The sequence below is a fragment of the Heterodontus francisci genome, chromosome 11 (genome assembly GCF_036365525.1).
Source record: "Heterodontus francisci isolate sHetFra1 chromosome 11, sHetFra1.hap1, whole genome shotgun sequence".
Taxonomy (NCBI): Eukaryota; Metazoa; Chordata; class Chondrichthyes; order Heterodontiformes; family Heterodontidae; genus Heterodontus; species Heterodontus francisci.
The window spans coordinates 37,973,776-37,994,601 of NC_090381.1; the positions used below are offsets into that span (position 1 = coordinate 37,973,776).

The window sequence follows — 20,826 nt, forward strand, 5'->3', positions numbered from 1 at the left end:
ACTTTGAGTTAACTTTGAGTTACCCCATAGTTCGAGATCTCCTCCACTACCTCCATTCAGGCTGCCTTGGTGAGGCGGGAGGGTCTTCGCACTCCATCTGCAGGGAAGAGGACCTCCCGCCTTTCCCTAACAGCCTGGAGGAGCACCTGCAGGGAGGCGTCACTAAACCGTGGGGTGGGACGCTGCTTGCTGGCTGCCATTTGATTCACTTCGGCTGTAGGGAAAATAAATGATATGAAGTTGGTGAGTTTCACAAAATAAGGGAGGCAAAAACATTTTGATTTAAGTGGAAGTTCAACTCAGTTATTCTGATGATACTTACATGAAAGGAAGGTTGCTGCTCCTTGAGGCTGCAAGCACAGAATGTTTTATATCTGTGGTGCTTGGGGCAGTGACGGCGGGTTCCACCAACAAAAGGCCACTCTCGCCACATGATCCCATGTGTTCGCTGTGCCCGTTGCCGCATGCTGATTTAAATACAAAATCGGGTGGGAAACGGGATTTGCAGTGGGAGCGGAAGTTGTGACAACTTCTGGTCCTGCTGTCGGGAATGCTCCAGCTCTCAAAAGATTCCATCCCTGATCTTTGTTACATTAGCTGATATGGTGAAGCTGTCACACTTTTCTCCAAATAAGGTTCCTGATATAGATCAATTTGCAGTGGCCTTTGCTAGAAAGTGTGCATGCGAGGTCAGGATTGAACTTGGGTGTAACTTTCCATTCTGTCCTCTTGTCAAATACCCTTTGGACACTCAGTCTACCTTAATGTTCCAGCCTCACCCCTGAAGAATGGACTCTTGGGTAAGGAACTGGGGACAGGGGATGCTGGTGCTTGTGGAACTACCCCACAGAATAGCTTACTGTTTTCAGTGGGGGAAAGGCAATATATAGGCAAAGAATGCCCTCCTGTTTTACCAACTGGCACTTATAAAAAGAATATAGACGTTGAGTTGCATTTTCTCCATATAACAGACAGGGTTGATGAGGGTAATGCTGTTGATTTGGTGTACATGGACTTCTAAAAGGCATTTGATAAAGTGCCACTTAACAGACTTGTCAGCAAAGTTAGAGCTCATGGAATAAAAGGGGCAGTAGCAATAAGGATACAAAATTGGCTGAGTGACAGGAAACCGAGTAGTGGTTAATGGTTGTTTTTTGGACTGGAGGAAGATTTATAGTAGAGTCCCTAGGGGTCAGTGTTAGGACCCCTGCTATTCCTAATATAAATTAACGACCGAGACCTTGGTGTACAGGGCTAAATTGCACAATTTGTGAATGATACAAAACTTGGAAGTATTGTGAACTCTGAGGAGGATAGTGTAGCACTTCAAAAGGACATAGATGGGTTGGTAGAATGGGTGGACAAGTGGCAGATGAAATTTAATACAGAGAAGTTTGAAGTGATTCATTTTAGTAGAAAGAACGCGGAGAGACAGTATAAAATAAAGGGAGTGCAGGAGCAGAGGGACCTGGTGCATATGTGCATAAATCATTGAAGGTGGCAGGACAAGTTGAGAGCGCAGTTAATAAAGCATGCAGCATCCTTGGCATGGAGTATTAAAACAAGGAAGTTTTGATAAACTTGTATAAGACACTGGTTCGGCCTCAACTGAAGTATTGCGTCCAATTCTGGGCATCACACTTTAGGAAGGATGTGAAGGTGTTCGAGAGGGTGCAGAAAAGATTCACAAGAATGGTTCCAGAGGTGAGGAACTTCAGTTATAAAGATAGATTGCAGAAGTCATAGAGTCATAGAGTTATACAGCACAGAAACAGGCCCTTCGGCACACCGTGTCCGTGCTGGTCATCAAACCTATCTATTCTAATCCCATTTTCCAGCATTTGGCCTGTAGCCTTGTATGCTATGGCATTTCAAGTGCTCATGCAATACTTCTTAAATGTTGTGAGGGTTCCTGCCTCTACCACCCCTTCAGGCAGTGTGTTCCAGATTCCAACAACCCTCTGGGTGAAATTATTTTTCCTCAAATCCCCTCTAAACCTCCTGCCCCTTACCTTAAATCAATGCTTCTTGGTTATTGACACCTCCGCTAAGGGAAAAAGTTTCTTCCTATCTATCCTACCCCTCATAATTTTGTGTAGCTCAATCAGCTCCCCCTCAGCCTTCCCTGTTCTAAGGAAAACAGCCCTAGCCTATCCAGTCTCTCTTCATAGCTGAAATGTTCCAGCCCAGGCAACATCCTGGTGAATCTCCTCTGCATCCTCTCCAGTGCAATTAAATCCTTCCTATAATGTGGCGACCAGAACTGTATACAGTACTCCAGCTGTGGCCTAACTAGCGTTTTGTACAGCTCCATCATAACCTCCCTGCTCTTATATTCTATGCCTCAGCTAATAAAGGCAAGTATCTCATATACCTTCCTAACCACCTTATCTACCTGTGCTGCTGCCTTCAGTGATCTATGGACAAGTACACCATGATCCCTCTGTACTTCCTAGGGTTCTACCATCCATTGTATATTCCCTTGCCTTGTTAGTCCTCCCAAAATGCATCACCTCGCTCTTCTCAGGATTAAATTCCATTTGCCACTGCTCTGCTCATCTTACCAGCCCATCTATATCATCCTGTAATCTAAGGCTTTCCTCCTGACTATTTACGACACCACCAATTTTCGTGTCATCTGCAAACTTACTGATCATACCCCTATATTCTCGTCTAAATCATTAATGTATGCTACAAACAGCAAGGGTCCCAGCACCGATCCCTGCGGTACACCACTGGTCACAGGCTTCCAATCGCAAAAACAATCCTCGACCATCACACTCTGCCTCCTGCCACTAAGCCAATTTGGATACAACTTGCCAAATTGCCCTGGATTCCATTTTCTTGTTACTTTCTTCACCAATCTCCCATGCGGGACGTTATCAAAAGCCTTACTGAAGTCCATGTAGACTACATCAACTGCTTTACCCTCATCTGCACAGCTAGTCACCTCCTCAAAAAATTCAATCAAATTTGTTAGACACGATTGCCCCCTGACAAAGCCATGCTGACTATCCCTGATTAATCCCTCCCTCTCCAAGTGGAGATTAATCCTGTCCCTCAGAATATTTTCCAATAGTTTCCCTACCACTGATGTTAGACTCACTGGCCACTTTGGTCCTTAATGGGCCCTACTCTTTCCCTGGCTTGCCCTTAATATACTTATAAAACACCTTGGGATTGTCCTTTATCTTGCCTGCCAGTGCTTTTTCATGCCCCCTCTTTGCTCTCCTAATTACATTTTTTTAAGTACTCCCCTACACTTTCAATACTCTGCTGTTTTCAGCCCTCTGAATCTGCCATAAGCCTCTTTTTTTTTTCCTTATGCAATCCTCTATGTCCTTTAACATCCAGGGTTCCCTGGACTTGTTCCTCCCCTTCATCTTTACGGGAACATGTTGGCCCTGAACACTCACTATTTCCTTTTTGAATGACTCCCACTGGTCTGATGTAGACTGTTTTCCTTGAAGAAGAGAAGGTTGAGAGGAGATTTGCTGGAGGTATTCAAAATCATGAGGGATCTGGAGAGTAGATAGGAAGAAACTGTTCCCATTGGTGGAAGGATCAAGGACCAAAGGGCACAGATTTAAAGTAATAGACAAAAGAAGCAATGGTGACATGAGGAAAAACTTTTTACCGCAGCTCGTGTTTAGAATTTCGAATGCACTGCCTGAGTGTGTGATTGAAGTATTCAAGAGAGAATTGGATTATAATCTAAAAACAAAGAATGTGCAGGGCTATGGGGAAGTGAGAGAGTGGCACTAGATGAATTGTTTCTTCAGAGAGACAGCACAGACACGATGGGCTGAATGGCATCCTCCTGTGCTATAATCATTCTGTGATTCTATATTTAAAATAATTAATTTGTAGTCCTAATATGATGCAACAAAGTTATCTACTCTGCCAACTTACCAAATGGATTGTATGTAAATATCCCAGCTTGCTTTTTTGTAGTTTTAATTCCAATCTACGTAACAGTGCGCCTTGAGGTTGAAATATGTTTCAGGCTCACATTTCAGTGTCTTTTCTTGGTGCACCTTTGCTGATGGCTGTGAAGGCCAATCCTTGAGAGGCAGGTTCTGCCACAAGTTCCACATGTGAAGCTGCCAAGTGACACTGAGAGTTGTTGTTTTCTGACATTGGCACCTGTTACCAAACTGCTGTAACAATTGGGTACACCAGTCCACAGGATGTGTCACTATTTCCCTCTTACGCCAGCTAGTGACTCCCAGGTGCGATACTCAACATTTAGGGCCTTTGGGCTGAATTTTATCAGCGCTCTGCGGCGGCGCGCCGTGAGAGCGGCAGCCTTCCGACATTGAAGTGCTGCTGCACAGCCCCCACGATATTACGCGCACAGTCTGATTTAAATAGAGGAGGCGGAGCGGCCGCCCCCGATGACGTAGAGGGGACAGCCGCCGTGTCCCTAGCAACGGCGTCCGGTGCCACCACGCAGGCGCCATTTTTAAAGAGCTTCTAGCCCTTAGCAACTATTAAAATTTTTAAAGGTACATTAGACGTGATTTTTTTTTAAATGAATAATTAGGAGGTGGAAGCCCTTCCCCAACTCCCCCAATGGTCTTTTCATTGCCCTATATTAATAAAACTCACTTTATTCCCTACCCGAACTTTCCCCCCCAACCTTCTAACATTTGCCCTTCAACCCCTTCCCACCATTCCCATAGCCAATAAAAAGCATTCCCCGCTCCCACACCCTTCCCACCCTGAAATTTTTATTCCTCTCCCCTCTCCACCTGTGTCTCGCCTTGGGAGTTCCGAAGGCGCGTGAGTTGCGTTCGGCGGGCATAAAATCGGCGTGGGACAGCCGTTGGGACCAGGTAAGTTCATTTGCATTTAATTTTTGTTAATTTAAATATTTAGATGAAGGCCCCGAGGCTTTGCAGCAGGGGGGGCTGCACTGAGGTCCCCCCGCCGCCGGTAATATGCGGCGGGCCCTTCTCGATGTCGGGGGTCGAGGTGGGCCTCTCCCCACAAGATTTTACTGGCCCCCGCCCTCACGACCCACAGTGTCGAGGGGCTGGTAAAATTCAGCTCTTTGTGTCATGCTTGCAAGCATCCTTGAAGCCGAACCCCAGCTATCTCACCGTACAGAAGGTCCTTGGGTGCGATGCCTTCCATCCTGCGGACGTGTCCGATCCACCGAAGCCGCCCCTGATTAGTGCCAACGCACTTGTGAGCTGAGCCTTTGAGAGGACTGCCGCATTTGTGATTTTGTCCTGCCAGGATATACCCATTATGCGCTACAGACGGCGAAGATGGAAATTATTAAGGTTCTTTTCCTTGTAGCTGTAAGTCACCAATGTTTCACAGCCACACATCAGGGTGCTGAGAACACAGGCCTTATAAACCATCAGTTTGGTCCTAAGGGTCAGCTTCGTGTTATCCAATACGCATTTCACAAGTTGGCCAAAGGTGGTAGCTGCTTTCCCGTTGCATGTATCGAGCTCTGCATCCAGGGACAGATTGTCTGTCACCATGGACCCAACATTGCAAAATTTGCTAACCACTTCCGGTGGGATGCTATTTAGTGTGATCGGGGCAGAGATGCAGCACCTTGTCCCATGACCACAGTTTTCTTGACGATTATAGTCAAGAAGAAAGTGTTACAGGCATGGGAGAAACAGTCCATGTGTCTTTGTAGCTGAGTTTCCATATGAGTGACTAGCGTGGCATCATCAGCATAGAGGAGCGTCTTAGATTAAGGATATCAAAATACATTGTAAACGTACTTTGGAACTCTGCCTCAGAAGGTCGGGGAGGCAGGGTCATTGAATAATTTTAAGGCGAGGGTAGATAGATTCTTGTTAGGCAAGGGAATCAAAGGTTATCGGGGTAGATGGGAGTGTAGAATTTGAGAGATGCAGATCAGCAGTGATCTTATTGAATGGCGGAGCAGGCTCGAGGGGCCGAATGGCCTACTTCTCCTAATTTGTATGTTCGTATTCGTACAAAGTCTCCATGAAGGGGTTAAAGGAGACACATACATGTCTGGGTTCTGGCATTAACAAGTTTGTGCTGATGGAGAAGTGTAGTTTGAAATTTGATTAGGGATCACAGCAATATCTGTTTGTTTGGGTATCTATTAAGTCAGCTGTATAGTTCTTGGATGATTCTGAGGAAAAGGGTGAGTAATTCCCTAATTCGTCACCATACTGCAGTAAGGCAGACACAGATGTCTCAGCATAAGGACATAATGATTGAAATGTTATAAATTTATATGTGTCAAAACATCAGGGAAAGAAGGGAGTAGCAGCTGGCAATTTGTCAACAAATTTCATCAGTATCAAATTGAAGTTGTTGAGGTTTGACACATTTGATGTCCCTCACATATCCATATTTATAGTCTGATTTATGGTTTGTACTTTGGCCTCATTTAGAACCATTGGATAGTAATGAGTTCTGTATTTGACATCTGCATTTTTTTGATAGGCAGTTCCTCCTTCGATATGCATAATAAACTCTGTCTTCCCTCTGCTCTGCAGAATAATGATGCTGTCTGTGCTGAAGCATACTGAAACACCATTGAAGTTCTGGTTTCTTAAGAACTACCTCTCGCCCACATTCAAGGTTTGTAGAAGGAATTAATCAAATTCTAGCATGGTTAGCAAGAGAGAAAATGTTATGATCCATCTAAGTATGTGTGTAGGGACTCCCACCCCACCCATGCATTTTTTTAAATAATGGAGCTGTGATTGCCACTTCCTGATCCTTAGGAATCTGTACCAAATTTATAAAACTTATTTTTTAAAAAAAAGTAAAATAAAACTTAACTAATTTCTGTTCCTAATACCTTGAAGACTTGCGGGTGCCAATTTTCTGTACTAGGTATTTAGTTGGTTTCAAGAGTATCTAGATTTGTTTCGCTTGCGGTCTAACTGCTTTGCTGCTGTTAGACGACTGATGTAAGAATATTCCTTTATCTCTTTTGGCAGTCTATGGGTACTATGCTTGACCAATCATATTAAGGTTCCCGCTAATGGTCTCAGTGAAAGCTGATGTACTGCCACTAAATTAGGCTTTTTATTCAGTCCACAAGTGGTTAGTGATGACACCGCATGCCTGAAATGGGAGGATTTCCCTTCTGCAGCCCTAATAACTTCTATGCTCAAGCTGAAGGATATCAAAACACCCAACAGATTTTTGAAAAGATGCTATTGTATTAGATTCTGCAATATTTCTTAACAATTTACCATTGTAGTTTCCTCCCTCCCAAGGCATCACAGTATAAGAAACTTAATGTCTGGTCAGCAAGTACAAGCTGTTATAGCACATCCCAAACTGAAAGATATACTAAAATTGTTTCACCTCTGTAGAACATGTTAAAGTATCTTATGTCAGTGCTGATATGTTTGTGTCGAACTAATGATTGGTACAATTTGTAGCTTTGTCATTTTCTGAGAGCTGCTGATGCACGCATTTCTGTGTTGTGGTAGGAATTTATCCCGCACATGGCAAAGAAGTATGGTTTTCAGTATGAACTGGTGCAGTACAAGTGGCCCAGGTGGCTCCATCAACAGACTGAAAAACAAAGAATCATCTGGGGCTACAAGATCCTCTTCCTGGACGTGCTTTTCCCACTGGCTGTTGACAAGATTCTATTTGTGGACGCTGATCAGGTTCATTTTTAAGAATGTGCTTATTAAGATTACTAATTATGCATGTAACGTGCTGACGGCCCTCTCGAGTATCTGAGGTTTATGTGGGCCAGAACAGTGAGCAGTGCTAGGCTATTCACTGCTGGTAGGTGGAAACATTACAGTTAAAGACATTTGTGATCTTGCCGCATATCCCTATATGTGCATTTTCCAGTGGTGACCGTGTGCATTAACATGAACAATTACCTTCAGGCCCCCAAAAAACAAGTGGACTCACTGTGATGGCAGTTTGTATATGCCATTATTAGATGCCCTGCTGCAACAAAATCTGGGCATTTATATTGCTCCCTGTTTGCAAGAAAAAATTGCAATAGTTGGGATAAGGGAAAGGTGCATTTCTGTTTGCTGAATGTGATGGTATGGAGATTTTCTAAAGGTATCTGCACTTTTAATAGGTGTACTGGTTTCAAAGAGTTCTAAAAAGGAACTTATGGCAGGGATGATTACTCCGAATTGTATGTGTTCCTTCTGATACATATCAAATATTCCATGGAGACCGAAACAGCAGCAATAGGCCTTTTTTTCTCCTCCTTTACCTACCAATTTTCTCATCTTCCCTCCTAATTCCACTGGGCCCTTGGAACCTCTGGTACCACCACCAAATTTCCATTCTTCTTGCATGAGTCTAGATAGTGAATGTTGACATATTCCTTAATCATAGAGTATGTAACAGCCAAGTCAAATCCTGTGCACAATCTGCCTCCAGCACATGTTAGTGGATTACGATCAGAGGCAAGGATGTGGGGCTGATGTACTTCTCCTTTACCAAGAGGTGCTGAGGCCAGTTAGGTGCCCCATTGCTGCCCCATCTAAGGTCAGCTAATTCACTACAGCCAGGGTACTGAATCGCAGGTCTTTCTATATCTGTTACAATGCAGCACCAATGGAGCCATCAGGTGACTGTTGTAATCTGCCTTTAACAGATCAATTCTGTGGATGTGGTGTGTTGTCAATAAGATTTCCACCTCTTTTGTGTTCAATTCTTTAAAATGTATGAATGTAAGGTTCAATTAAAGAGCTTCCATAATAAAATTACTTTAATAACGAGTCTTACTTTTCATTCAAATTGCTTTAGATTTGAATCCATATCAATACAAACCATTCCTATACTGAGCTCAGCACTAAAGCCCTCCATTAATGGTGCTGGCAGTTTTTTGTGTTTGCAGCTAATGAGAGTTTTCCCAGCACTTTTAATTCGGAAAGGTAGATAGGACAATGACACAGTAGCTGAAACAATCATGCTGAAGAGTGTTATTTGAGTTTGTTTTTCTTCAATTTATTATTCTTTCTCTGCTGTATTTTAACAGCTCAATTTAGTTATGTTTTTAAAAAGGGCTAGGAAGTCACTGCAGCTAAAAGTCACAAAGCTCAATCCACAGTGAATTGCAAAATTGTAAAATATATTGCAACTCCTGCCAAGAGCCAGGAAAAGTAATGCATTTGTCTGATCAGTTTTTCCTTTTCTTACAGATAGTGCGTGCTGACTTGAAGGAGCTGCGTGACTTGGATCTTGAAGGAGCTCCCTATGGGTATACTCCTTTCTGCGAAAGTCGCAAGGAAATGGATGGATATCGCTTCTGGAGATCAGGTTACTGGGCTAATCACCTACAGGGAAGGAAGTACCACATAAGGTATGATTCTAACTTGTAATTGAGCAAGTAGATTTCTTTAATTACCTAAATATCGATTGGGATAATGTTGGAGTAAAGGGTAAGGAGGGTGAGGAATTTCTGAAATGTGTTCAAAAACTTTCTTGACCAGATTGTTTTCAGTTCAACTAGGAAGGAGGCATTGCTGGATCTGGTTCTGGGGAATGAGGTGGGCCAAGTGTCTATGGGGGAACACTTAGGTAAGAGTGATCATCATATCATAAGGCTTCGATTAGTAATGAAGAAGAGCAAGGAACAATCTAAAGTAAAATTTCTAAATTAGATGATGGCTAACTTCATTGGGATGAGAGGGCATCTAGCCAGGATAAAATGAAATCAAAGACTGACAGGAGAAACAGTTATTGAACAATGGGTGATCTTTAACGAGGAGGTGTTTCAATTAGAGGCTAGGTACATTCCAACAAGGGCGAATGGTAGGGCAACAAAAGCCAGGGCTCCATGGATGATGAGGGTGAAAGAGAATATGATGAAACAAAAAAAAAGAGGGTGTATGATGCATGTCAAGTGAATTCTTCAAGTGAGAGCCAGGCCAAATGAAGTAATTTGAGAGGGGAAGTAAAGAGAAAAATAAGTTTAGCAAAGTTAAAATATGAGAATAGAATGGCAGTTAACATAAAAGGGAACCCAAAATTTTCTGCTGGCATGTAAACAGTAAGTGGGGAGGAGGAGGCAAGTTTGGGGTCTATGAGGGACAAAGATGGTGATACATGCTTAGAGGTGCAGGGCAAGACTAGAATACTTAATAAGTGCTTTGTATCGGTGTTTATGAAGGAAGAGGATGCTGACAAAATACCAGTGGATGAGGAGATGGTAGAGATAATGGATGGAGTGAAAATTTATAGGCAGTATGTGCTGGAAAGGTTGGCTATGCTTAGAATGGATAAGCCACCTGGTGGGAATGGCATGCATCTCGGGTTGCTAAGGGAAGTGAGGATGAGTATAGCGGAAAGCCTTGCCATAATCTTCCAATCTTCCCTAGATACAGGAAGTGCCAGAAGATTGGAGAATGGCAAATGTGACACCCTATTCAAGAAAGGATGTAAAGATGTTCCTAACAACTATCGGCCAGTCAGTTTAACATCAGTGATGGATAAGATTTTAGAAACAATAATCAGGGGAAAAAAATCAACAGGTGCTTGGAGAGGTTGGAGTAAATTAAGCATAGCCAGCATGGATTTGTAAAAGGGAGATCATGCTTGACACTTAAAATTGAATTTTTTGGTGAAGTAACAGAGAAGTTTGGTGAAGTAACAGAGAAGTTTGATGAGGGGAATGCAGTGGATGTTGTCTATATGGATTTGAAGAAAGCGAATGACAAAGTGCCACAGGGTGATTAACACTACTGAGGCCATTGGAATAGGAAGGTCAGTATCAGCTTGGATAAAAAAATTGGATTAAGGTCAGAAAACAATGAGTCATGGTAAATGGTTGTTTTTCAGACTGGAGAATGAAGGGCAGTGGTGTTCCCCAAGGGTCAATGCTAGGACCACTGCTTTTTTGATATATATAAATGACTAGTGGAATACAGAGGAAAATTTCAAAATTTGATATCAAATTTCGAGGTGTGGCACACAATGAGGATGATACCAGTCGACTGCAGCAGGACATAGATAGGCTAGCAGAATGGGCAGACAAGTGGCAGATGGGATTTAATGCAGAGAGGTGTAAGGTGATGCATTTTGGCGGTATGGAGAGGCAATATGGACTTAATGGCATAGTTGTAAAGACTGTGCAGGGACAGAGGGACCTTGGGGGTTCATGTGCATGAATCTTTGAAGGTGGCAAGACATATTGAGAGAGTAGTTAGCAAAGCATAGGAGATCTTAGGCTTTATAAATAGTATTGAGAACAAAAGCAGGGAGGTTATGCTGAACCTTTACAAAGCTGTGGTTAGGCCACAACTAGATTATTGTATCCAGTTCTGGTCACCACACTTTAGGAAGGATGTGAAGGTGCAGAGGAGATTTACCAGAATTTTTCCAGGGATGGGGGTTTTAATTACAAGGTTAGGTTGTAAAAGCTGGGGTTATTCTCCTTGGAGCAAAGGAGATTGAGGGGACATTTGAGAGGTGTACAAGATAATGACAGGTTTAGAAGGCTAAGCAAAGGAAAGGTATTCTCAGTACATGATGGTACAAGGACTAGGGGGCATAGATTTAAGGCTTTGGGCAAGAGATGTAAGGGGAATGTGAGGGAGAGCTTTTTTACACAGCAAGTGGTAATGATCTGGAACTCGTTGCCTACGAGGATGGTGGAAGCGGAGATGATCAATGATCTCAAAAGGAAATTGGAAGGCACTTGAGGGAAATAAAGTTGCAAGGCTATGGGGATAGAGCAAGGGATAAGACTGATTGGGTTGCTATACAGAGAGCTGACATGGACTCGATGGGACTAATGGCCTCCTTCAGTGCTGTTGTGACTCTGGGCTGAATTTTGTTCTCCTGTCGGAGGTGAGTTTAGTGGCGTGGGGGTGGGGGGTGCGCAGCGAATCTCCATGGAGCCATCCACAACAAATCCTGGCACCATACTGCAGTGTGCCGATTTTGTCGGAGGTGTGGAAGTACTGTGGCAGTACCTACACCCCAACACAACTGCATCGTCATTTAAATGTTGTAAAATTTGAATATAATTCACTGCAATCTAATGGAGATTTCTCAATTTTCTGGTTGATGTGCAGCACTCACGTGCCTTCAGTTTCGCGACTTTGAAAAGCTGGTGCCGCCCAGGCAAGAGTCCTCCATGCCGTGACAGGGAAGATAACCTAACCAGAGTAGTGTAGGGGAAGTGGGGTTTACAATGGCCATTGCACTATGCTGAATGTCCAAGCAGCTTGTGTGTGAATGGAGGTAGCTCTGCAAGGGGCTTATGCGTGAATGGGGATCTCTGAAAGCGTATAGGTTGTGTGTATCGGGGGGACCATTAGAGGGTATCCTAAATGATCATGTTATGGGTGTGAAATCTCACATTTTTGGATCAAATGTTAGACCAACTGTAATCATTACTCGAGAGCCACATCAGGAATCCAGCCGAGCAAAAATTGAGGAACATTTTTGGCCAGACAGGTTCATTTTGCATCAGAAAGAAGCATAGAAGTGTTGCTTCAATTATCTTATATTGAATGCACGGAGAGAGTAATTGCAGGGCCAGCAGGCTTTTAAAGATGGTGCCAGCACCTGCTCCAACATCAGGTTCTGCAGTGAACGGCGTCTCCATTGCAGTCCCACCACGTGATTGTGGGGGGGGGGGAAATGGCTGCCCGCAACATAATCGCGCATCGCGGCAGCTGATGTCACAAGCGAGACCAGCGCCACTTGACGATTCAGCCCTCTGTCTTCCCTGTAGATTCTTTTTATACTATAAATGAAGGTCCTTTGACACTCTTGTGCTACTCTGTTCTATTTTTAATTCATTGGTTGTAAAGTGCTTTGAAGCATCCTAAGGACTCTCAATGTGAGTCTTCGGGGGCTAGTTTACGAAACTTGTGCTTCATACATATGTGAACTGAAGAGCTTGTGCCTGGTGGGACTTGATGCATGCAGTTGGACTGGAGTTGTGCACTTGCAGGACAGCTACAGAAGGTGAAAACTTTGACAGCAACTTTCGTCATCCACACTAGTGTAGAACTCCAATACTTTTGGGATGGCGAATCTTGATGTCTATATGTTGGAGCATGATACTGATGATCAGAGTTACTGTTAACAGCACTCTAACAGTACTATATCACTATACTGATTAAAAACTTTGAGCCATACATCTTTTTTCAGATTTCAATGGATGTAAATTTTCAAAGCATGCACAGAGCTGTTAAATCTGTTTAATACTTGACAGACTTCTCAATTCCTGCATGGCAGTGAGTGCTGCTTCTGACTGCAGCTGAGGCAAAAGAAAAATGTTTGCATTTTTACAATGCTTTATCATGTCAAAGCACCTCAGAAGACCCCTCTGAATGTATCAGTTTTGAGAACTTTTACTATTGTTACATGTAAAAACAACTAATTAGTGCCCACACAGTCTCCACTGCGCCCCTGCAAATTGTATTTACAGCTTTCTCCAGTTCATTTGTCCTCCAGACCACAAACCGTAGATTGTTATCCTTGAAACAATTCAAAGCATCCTGTATTGGTTTGATATACTAGGAATCAGTTTTCTGATAGATAGATGAAGTGTGCAACTGAACTTCTTCAACAGCTAATTTTTCTGGAGGTAAGTCTTGCTTTTGAACCTCTGAAGGTCTATTGGGCCTCTGCCGTAAAGCATATCATCAAGGCCATCGTTGTAAGTGTACAAATAACTTAAAAGCACTTCCTGTTTTTCATAATTTTCATCTTTGGTGTATGTGAAAGACAGGAGATGTGTTTCAGCTGCAGCATGTGGGAGCTCCTGGATGCCAGTGTGATCCAGGGCAAACATGTCTGCAGTAAGTGTTTGTGGCTCGAGGAGCTTTGGCTCAGTGTCATTGAGCTGGAGGCTGAGCTACAGACACTGCGACACATCAGGGAGGGGGAAAGTTACCTGGACACTTTGTACCAGGAGGCAGTTGCACCCTTTTGGATAGGGTCTTCTGATTTGGTCAGTGGTCAGGGACAGGAGAGTGTGGCTGCAGCTGAGGCAGGTAAGGGGACTCAGAGGGCAAGAGTCTCAGCCTTTGCAATTGTTTGTCCAAAGAAGTTCTTTCATCTTGTTTGGATGAGGGGGGGGGGGTAGGGTTGCTGCAGAGTTGATGAGCTAACTGACCATGGTACCGTGGTACAGGAAGCCATTCATCAAGGGGGCAGAGCAAAAAGGAATCTAGTGGTAGTAGGGGACTGTATAGTGAGGGGGATTGGCACTGTTCTCTGCACAAAGAGCGAGAGTCCAGAAGGCTTATGTTGCCTGCCTGGTGCCAGGGTTTGGAACATCTGCTCAGGGCTAGAGAGGAGCTTACAGTGAGAGGGGGAGGATCCAATTGTCGTGGTGTATGTAGGTACCAACGACATAGGCAGGACAAGGAAGGAGATTTTGCATAGTCAACATGAGGAGCTAGGCACCAAATTAAGAAGTAGAACCTCAAAGGTAACAATCTTTGGATTATTACCTGAGCCACCTTAAAATTGGCATAGGGCAAATAAGATTAGAGAAATGAATGTGTGGCTCAAAGACTGGTGGGGTAGAAGTGGGTTCCAGTTCGTGGGGCACTGGTACCAGTACTGGGTAAAGTGGGGACTCTATTGTTGGGATGGTCTACTCCTGAACCATGCTGGGGCTGGTGTTCTAGCGAGCCACGTAACTAGGGAAGTAGAGAGGGTTTTAAACTAAATAGTGGGGGCAAGGGATCAAATTTGGGAAGATGTGGTAAATCAAAGAGTAGAGACTAGGCAAGAGAGAAAGGTATTAATATGGGAAATGATAAACAGACCATGACAGGAAGGGATAGAGTGTACAAATCTAAGAGTAAATCAGCAGTCAAGGCTATACGTTACAAAATTAATAAAAGGACAGATGAACTGATGGTGCAAATAGAAATAAATAAGTACGATCTGACTGCCATTACAGAGACATTAGAGAGGGATGACCTAAGTTCAGGAAACCAGGATGTCGAAGCAGTTTGGGTAGAGATGAGAAATGATGAAGGCAAGAAGTCACTCGTGGGAGGCCACCTAACAGTTAGCACATGGTAGGACAGGGTAGAAAGGAAGAAATAATGGGAGCTTGTCAGAAAAGTACAAAATATAAAAATAGTAAGAGTTTCTATAGATATTTAATAAAGAAAAGAGTTAACAAAGTGAGCGTTTGTCCTATACAAAGTGGGTCTGGGGAATTAGTCAGGGAAAATAAGGAGATGGCAGATGAATTGAACAAATATTTTGCATTGGTCTTCACTATAGAGGATATAAGTAACATCCCAGAAATAGCTGTAAATCAGGAAATGGAAGAGAGGGAGGAACTCAAGAAAATTACACTCACCAGGGAAGTGATACTGAGCAAATTGTTGGAGTTGCAGGTTGACAAGTCTCCAGGTCCTGATGGACTTCATCCTAAAGTTCTAAAAGAAGTGGCTAGTGAGATAGTTGATGCATTGGTTTTAATTTTCCAAAATTCCCTAGATTCGGGGAAGGTTCCATTAGATTGGAAAAATAGCGAATGTAACTCCTTTATTCAAAAAGGGAGAGAGACAGAGAGCAGGAAACTACAGGCCAGTTAGCTTAAGATCTGTCTTAGGGAAAATGTCAGAAGCTGTTATTAATGACGTTATAGCGGGGCACTTAGAAAAATTCAAGGTAATCAGGCAGAGTCAACATGATTTTGTGAAAGGGAATCATGTTTAACCAATTTATTGGAGTTCTTTGAAGAAGTAACATGTGCTGTGGATAAAGGTGGATGTACTGTACTTAGATTTCCTGAAGGCCATTTGATTAGGTGCCACATCAAAGGTTATTGCAGAAAATAAAAGCTCAAGTAGGGGGTAACATATTGGCATGGATAGAAGATTGGCTAGCTAACAGGAAGCAGAGAGTAGGCATAAATGGGTCATTTTCTGGTTGGCAAGATGCAATGAGTGGTGTGCCAGAGGGATCAGTACTGGGGCCTCAACATTTGTATAATTTATATAAATGACTTGGATGAAGGGACCGAAGGTATGGTTGCTAAATTTGCTGATGACACAAAGATAGGTAGAAAATAGGTTGTGAAGAGGACATAAGGAGGCTACAAAGGGATATAGATAGGTTAAGTGAGTGGGCAAAGATCTGGCAAATGGAGTATAATGTAGGAAAATGTGAAATTGTCCATTTTGGCAGGAAGAATAAAAATGGATATTATCTAAATGGTGAGAGATTGCGGAGCTCTGAGATGCAGAAGGATTTGGGGATCTTAGTGTGTGAATCCAAAAGTCATTAGGAAAGTTAATAGAATGTTATTATTCATTGCGAGGGGAATCGAATACAAAAGTAGGGAGGTTATGCTTCAGTTATTCAGGGCATTAGTGAGATCACATCTGGTGTACTGTGTACAGTATTGGTCTCCTTATTTAAGGAAGGATGTAAATACATTGGAAGCAGTTCAGAGAAGGTTTACTAGACTAATACCTGGAATGGGTGGATTGCCTTATGAAAAAGATTGGACAGGCTGGGCTTGCATCCACTGGAGTTTAGAAGAGTAAGAGGCAACTTGAGTGAAATGTATAAGATCCTGAGGGGTCTTCACAGGGTGGATGTGGAAAGGATGTTTCCCCTTGTGGGCGAATCTAGAACTAGGGGTCATGATTTAAAGATAAGAGACGAGGAGAAATTTTTACTCTCTCAGGGTCGTGAATCTTTGGAACTCTCTTCCTCAAAAGGCCATGGAAGCAGAGGCTTTAACTATTTTTAAGGCAGAGGTAGATAGATTCTTGACAAGTAAGGGGGTGAAAGATTATCAGGGGTAGGCAGGAATGTGGAGTTGAGGTTACAATCTTATTGGATGATGGAGCAGGGTTGAGGGGTCTGGTAGCCTGCTCCTGCTCCAAATTCATATGTTCGTATGACATGAGAATCTGGATAACATTTTTGTACAGTTGAGTTAGTTAATTTGTTCTGAGATTTGAGCCTGGATTTTCATAGCAGTCACCATTATCTATGTGTAAGTGCAGCAACTTCAGTCAAGGGGCAGATGCGTGGTTAAACTCAAAAATCTATAAATGTTGTCCAAGTCGTGCCTCTTTCCTAACTTTTGTTTGCTGTTCACGCCCGGCTTGTTGCACTACGCGATCCTTTTAAGATTGATGCACGGCCACACATGCGCAGATCTTAAAGGGAACGTTGCTTCTAAGTGGCCTGTTCGTTCCTTACGTGGCACATTCCCGATTGCTGCGCGGCTATGCACCTGCGCTGCTTAGAGGGTATGTTGCTGCCATGTGAGCTTCGCGAAAACAGCATCTTGCTGTCTACTTCACCATTGAAAGGCATTGAGCGATGTGAAGTTTCTGTATTCTACTCTCCCGTTGACCTTCCCGCCCAGCGCTCCCACTGGGGTTTGATCTTACCAGTCTTCTCCTACAATTTGCCCTTTCTAGTGCTGACCCTGTGGATTTTGCCAGTGTATCAGCTATCATTACCCCTCTCTGCATCTCCCTCCAGAATTGATGTTTGCCATCCAAGAGCTCATTGCAGATGATTGCACGAACATCATAGCCTTGATGGCACCCTGGCTGTTGTGTGATGATACCTTCCCCAAAATAAAGCCTCCCCTGCTGGCTATACCTTCCACCACTTGCCCTGCCCAGACTGTCATGCAGTGGTGTAGCTCTTATCATCAAATCACACCTAAGTCCCCCTATTCTTCTGGTACTTTCTTCTCCTTTGAGCATCTCGGCTTGATCTATCCCCCTCGCCTCTTATTTAAAATCCTTGTTCTCTACTGTCCACCCAAGTACCATAAAAAAATTTTCTTACCAGGATACCTTCACTACTTTGCTCTCTCAGCCTCTGCACTAAGTGACTTCCCATCCTTGGTGATTTCAACCTCAATCTCAATTTATCGTGCTGTCCCTACTCTTGAGTTCACAGCCCTCCTATCTGCTCTTAATCTCTTCCTCCATAGAAACTCCCCAGCCTCCTTGACCTTGTTATTTCATGTGGCCTTGCTACTTCCATTGTGTCAATAGATATAAAGATAAGACCATCTCTAATCAGCAACATGCTGCCCTTGGCAACATCATCCAAAAACACAGCATCAGTTTCCACATGTACGCTGACAACACCCAGCTCTGCCCCAGCACCACCTCCCTCAGTCCTTTCCCTGGGCTGGCTTTCACCAGCTCCAACCCCCCCCCCCCCACCCCCGATGTTGGGGGTTGTGGCTGGGTGGGGGGGCCCGGAAATACCTCCGGAGAGGCCTTGACGCCGGAAAGGCCCCACCCCATATGTTACAGGTGGTGTTGAGGCCTCATGGCGGTTCCCCCCCCCCCCCCCCACCCTCCTGCTGCTTGACGATGGAAACCTCATTTAAATATGGAACTGAATGATAATTGATGAATGAATACTTAGCTCATCGCGATGGCTGTCCCATGCCGATATTCCGCCTGTTGACCGGAACTCCCGCACCTTCAGACCTCTGATGGGAGGGAGAGGGAGGAGCGGGGAAAACTCATGCGATTGGTAGAGGGGATGGTGGGAAGGGGTTGCAGAAGAAAGTGAATAAACTTCAGGGAAAAAGGTCGGGATCGGAAGGTCAGTTTTTTTGGGGGGGGGCGGGGAGAGGATAACTAGTAAAGTTTTTACTCATTGTTGGGGTGGGAGAGGGATTGTAACTGTTAATAAAATTGTCAATTTAATTTTTCATGTCTTGCAACTTTCAAAATGTAAATCAAACTGAAGGGCTGGAAGTCCTTTAAAAATGGTGCCAGGGCTTGCATGGTGATGCCAGATGCCGTTGCTGGGAACAGAGCGCTCGCGCCCCCTCTACGTCATCGGGGGCGGTCAGACCACCTCGGCCATGTAAATGAGCCATTGTGCTAAATATCACAGCGGCTCTGCGGCGCACATCTCGCGCGTGTGCCGCGCTGTTTTTGAAGCTCACTGGCAAGATTGAAAAATTCAGCCCACTGTCTCTAAATTGTCAGACTGCTTGTCTGACATCCAGTACTGGATGAACAGTAATTTCCTTCAACTAAATATTGGGAAGAATGATGCATAGCTTTTGGTCTCTGCCACAAACCCTGATCCCCAGCCACTGATTCCATTCTTCTCCCTCACAACTCTCTGAGGTTGAACCTGACTGTTTGGAACCTTAGTGTCATATTTGACACCAGGATGAGCTTCGGACTGCACACCCGCGCCATCATTAAGACTGTTTATTTCCACCGCCGTACCATCACCCAACCACGCTTTTGTTACCCCCTAGACTTGATTATTCCAACATACTCTTGTCAAGCCTCCCATGTTTTACCCACCATAAACTTGGGGATCATCCAAAACGCTGCTGCCCGTTTTCTTAAACGCACCAAGTCCCATTCAGCCATCACTCCTGTGTTCACTGATCTACACTGGCTTCCAGTTAAGCAACACCTTGATTTTTAACATTCTCATCCTTGTTTTCGAATCCCTCCATAGTTTCATCCCTTCCTATCTCTGTAATCACCTTCAGCTCTACAGCCCTCTGAGATATCAGTGCTCCTCCAAATCTGGCCTCTTGAGCATGCCCAATTTTGATCACTCCACCATTGACAGCTGTGCTTTCAGCTGTTAAGGACCTAAGCTCCGGAATTCCCTTCCTAAACCCCTCCGCCTCTCTACCTCTCTTTGCTCCTTTAATACACTTCTTAAAATATATCTCATTGACCAACCTTTTGGTTATCTGCCCTAATATCACCTTCTGTAGCTTGGTGTCATGTTTTTTTCGATAACGTTCCTGTGAAGTGCCTTGGGATGTTTTACTGTGTTAAAGGTGCTATATAAATATAAGTTGCTGTTGCACATTTGATGGAAATTAAACTTGCCACAGAAAGTTATCTTGCCCATTATAGTCACAGTACCCTTTTAATATGCTATATGTTAAATTACTCCCAAACAACTTCTGTAGCACTGACAATGAATTGTTAGAGTGTTTTAACTGTTGGAGATTTAAAAAAATTTGGAATTAAAACATTACTTTTTCTTTTTTTTTCTCTTAATCTAATCTTTCTTTCCATTCCTTTCTTTTTCTGTTCCTGATTTTACATTGAATTCGCCCACCCTTAATTTACGCTTGCTTCTTGTGTTGTTAATTTTACAATCCTTCAATCTGATTGATGAAGGAGATTCAGTTATTTGACCTGTTCACTCAGTTCCCAGGTGCTTGGTTCCCTTTGTTGCAATATTATCAGCTTACACTTTGTGCAACATGCCACACAAAAAAATTGTAAACATTGAACTGTAAGTCTGACTCATGGCAAATTCTGTTAAATGCCCTGCAACAGCAAAATTATGCATCATTGTTGCACAGTACTCCTGCTTTAAATGTACTCCACCTGTTTTCTTTACTACAAGGTGCGCATTTCGATTTGACACAGTCTAAAGCCAAAAGGTATGTTGCATAAGGGGAGATGAGAATTTTTTTACTCTATCTGTGGAAGACAGACACTGCTTTCTAAGTCTGCAATTGGTGACGGCTGTAGAATCATTTGATTTGATTTGTTTTTTCTCCTCATTTAGAGATTAACTGAAATGGAGGTTTTTGTAATGACTTGCTGTTGGGAATTCTTTTGCTGCTTGGGTGAACTGGATAGATAATGTTTGCAAAATATAACCTGTTATCCCAGTGCCCTCCCCCTTCACGGTGTCATGGACAATTACATAATTCTATTCATAGTCTCAGGACATACCAAAGCACTTCACAGCCAGTAAATTACTTTTGAAGTGTAGTCAGTTTTCTGTAGGCAGATATCACAGCTAGTTTGTATACCCAAGGCTCTATAAAGATCAAATTAGCTAAATGACAAGTCAATCGATTTTGATTATGTTGGATGACTTTTGCGCCCACCTGAA

General features: G+C 43.4%; 1 protein-coding gene across 2 annotated transcripts in view; it reads left to right on the plus strand.

Moving 5' to 3' along the window:
• uggt1 (UDP-glucose glycoprotein glucosyltransferase 1) overlaps window positions 1-20,826 on the plus strand; it is a 141,983-nt gene that overhangs the window by 98,506 nt on the left and 22,651 nt on the right. For both annotated transcript variants that reach the window (XM_068042002.1, XM_068042003.1), the window contains 3 exons: window positions 6,504-6,588; window positions 7,455-7,637; window positions 9,147-9,307. In XM_068042002.1, coding sequence (XP_067898103.1) covers window positions 6,504-6,588; window positions 7,455-7,637; window positions 9,147-9,307 — 429 coding nt within the window. The remainder of the gene's footprint in view (window positions 1-6,503; window positions 6,589-7,454; window positions 7,638-9,146; window positions 9,308-20,826) is intronic.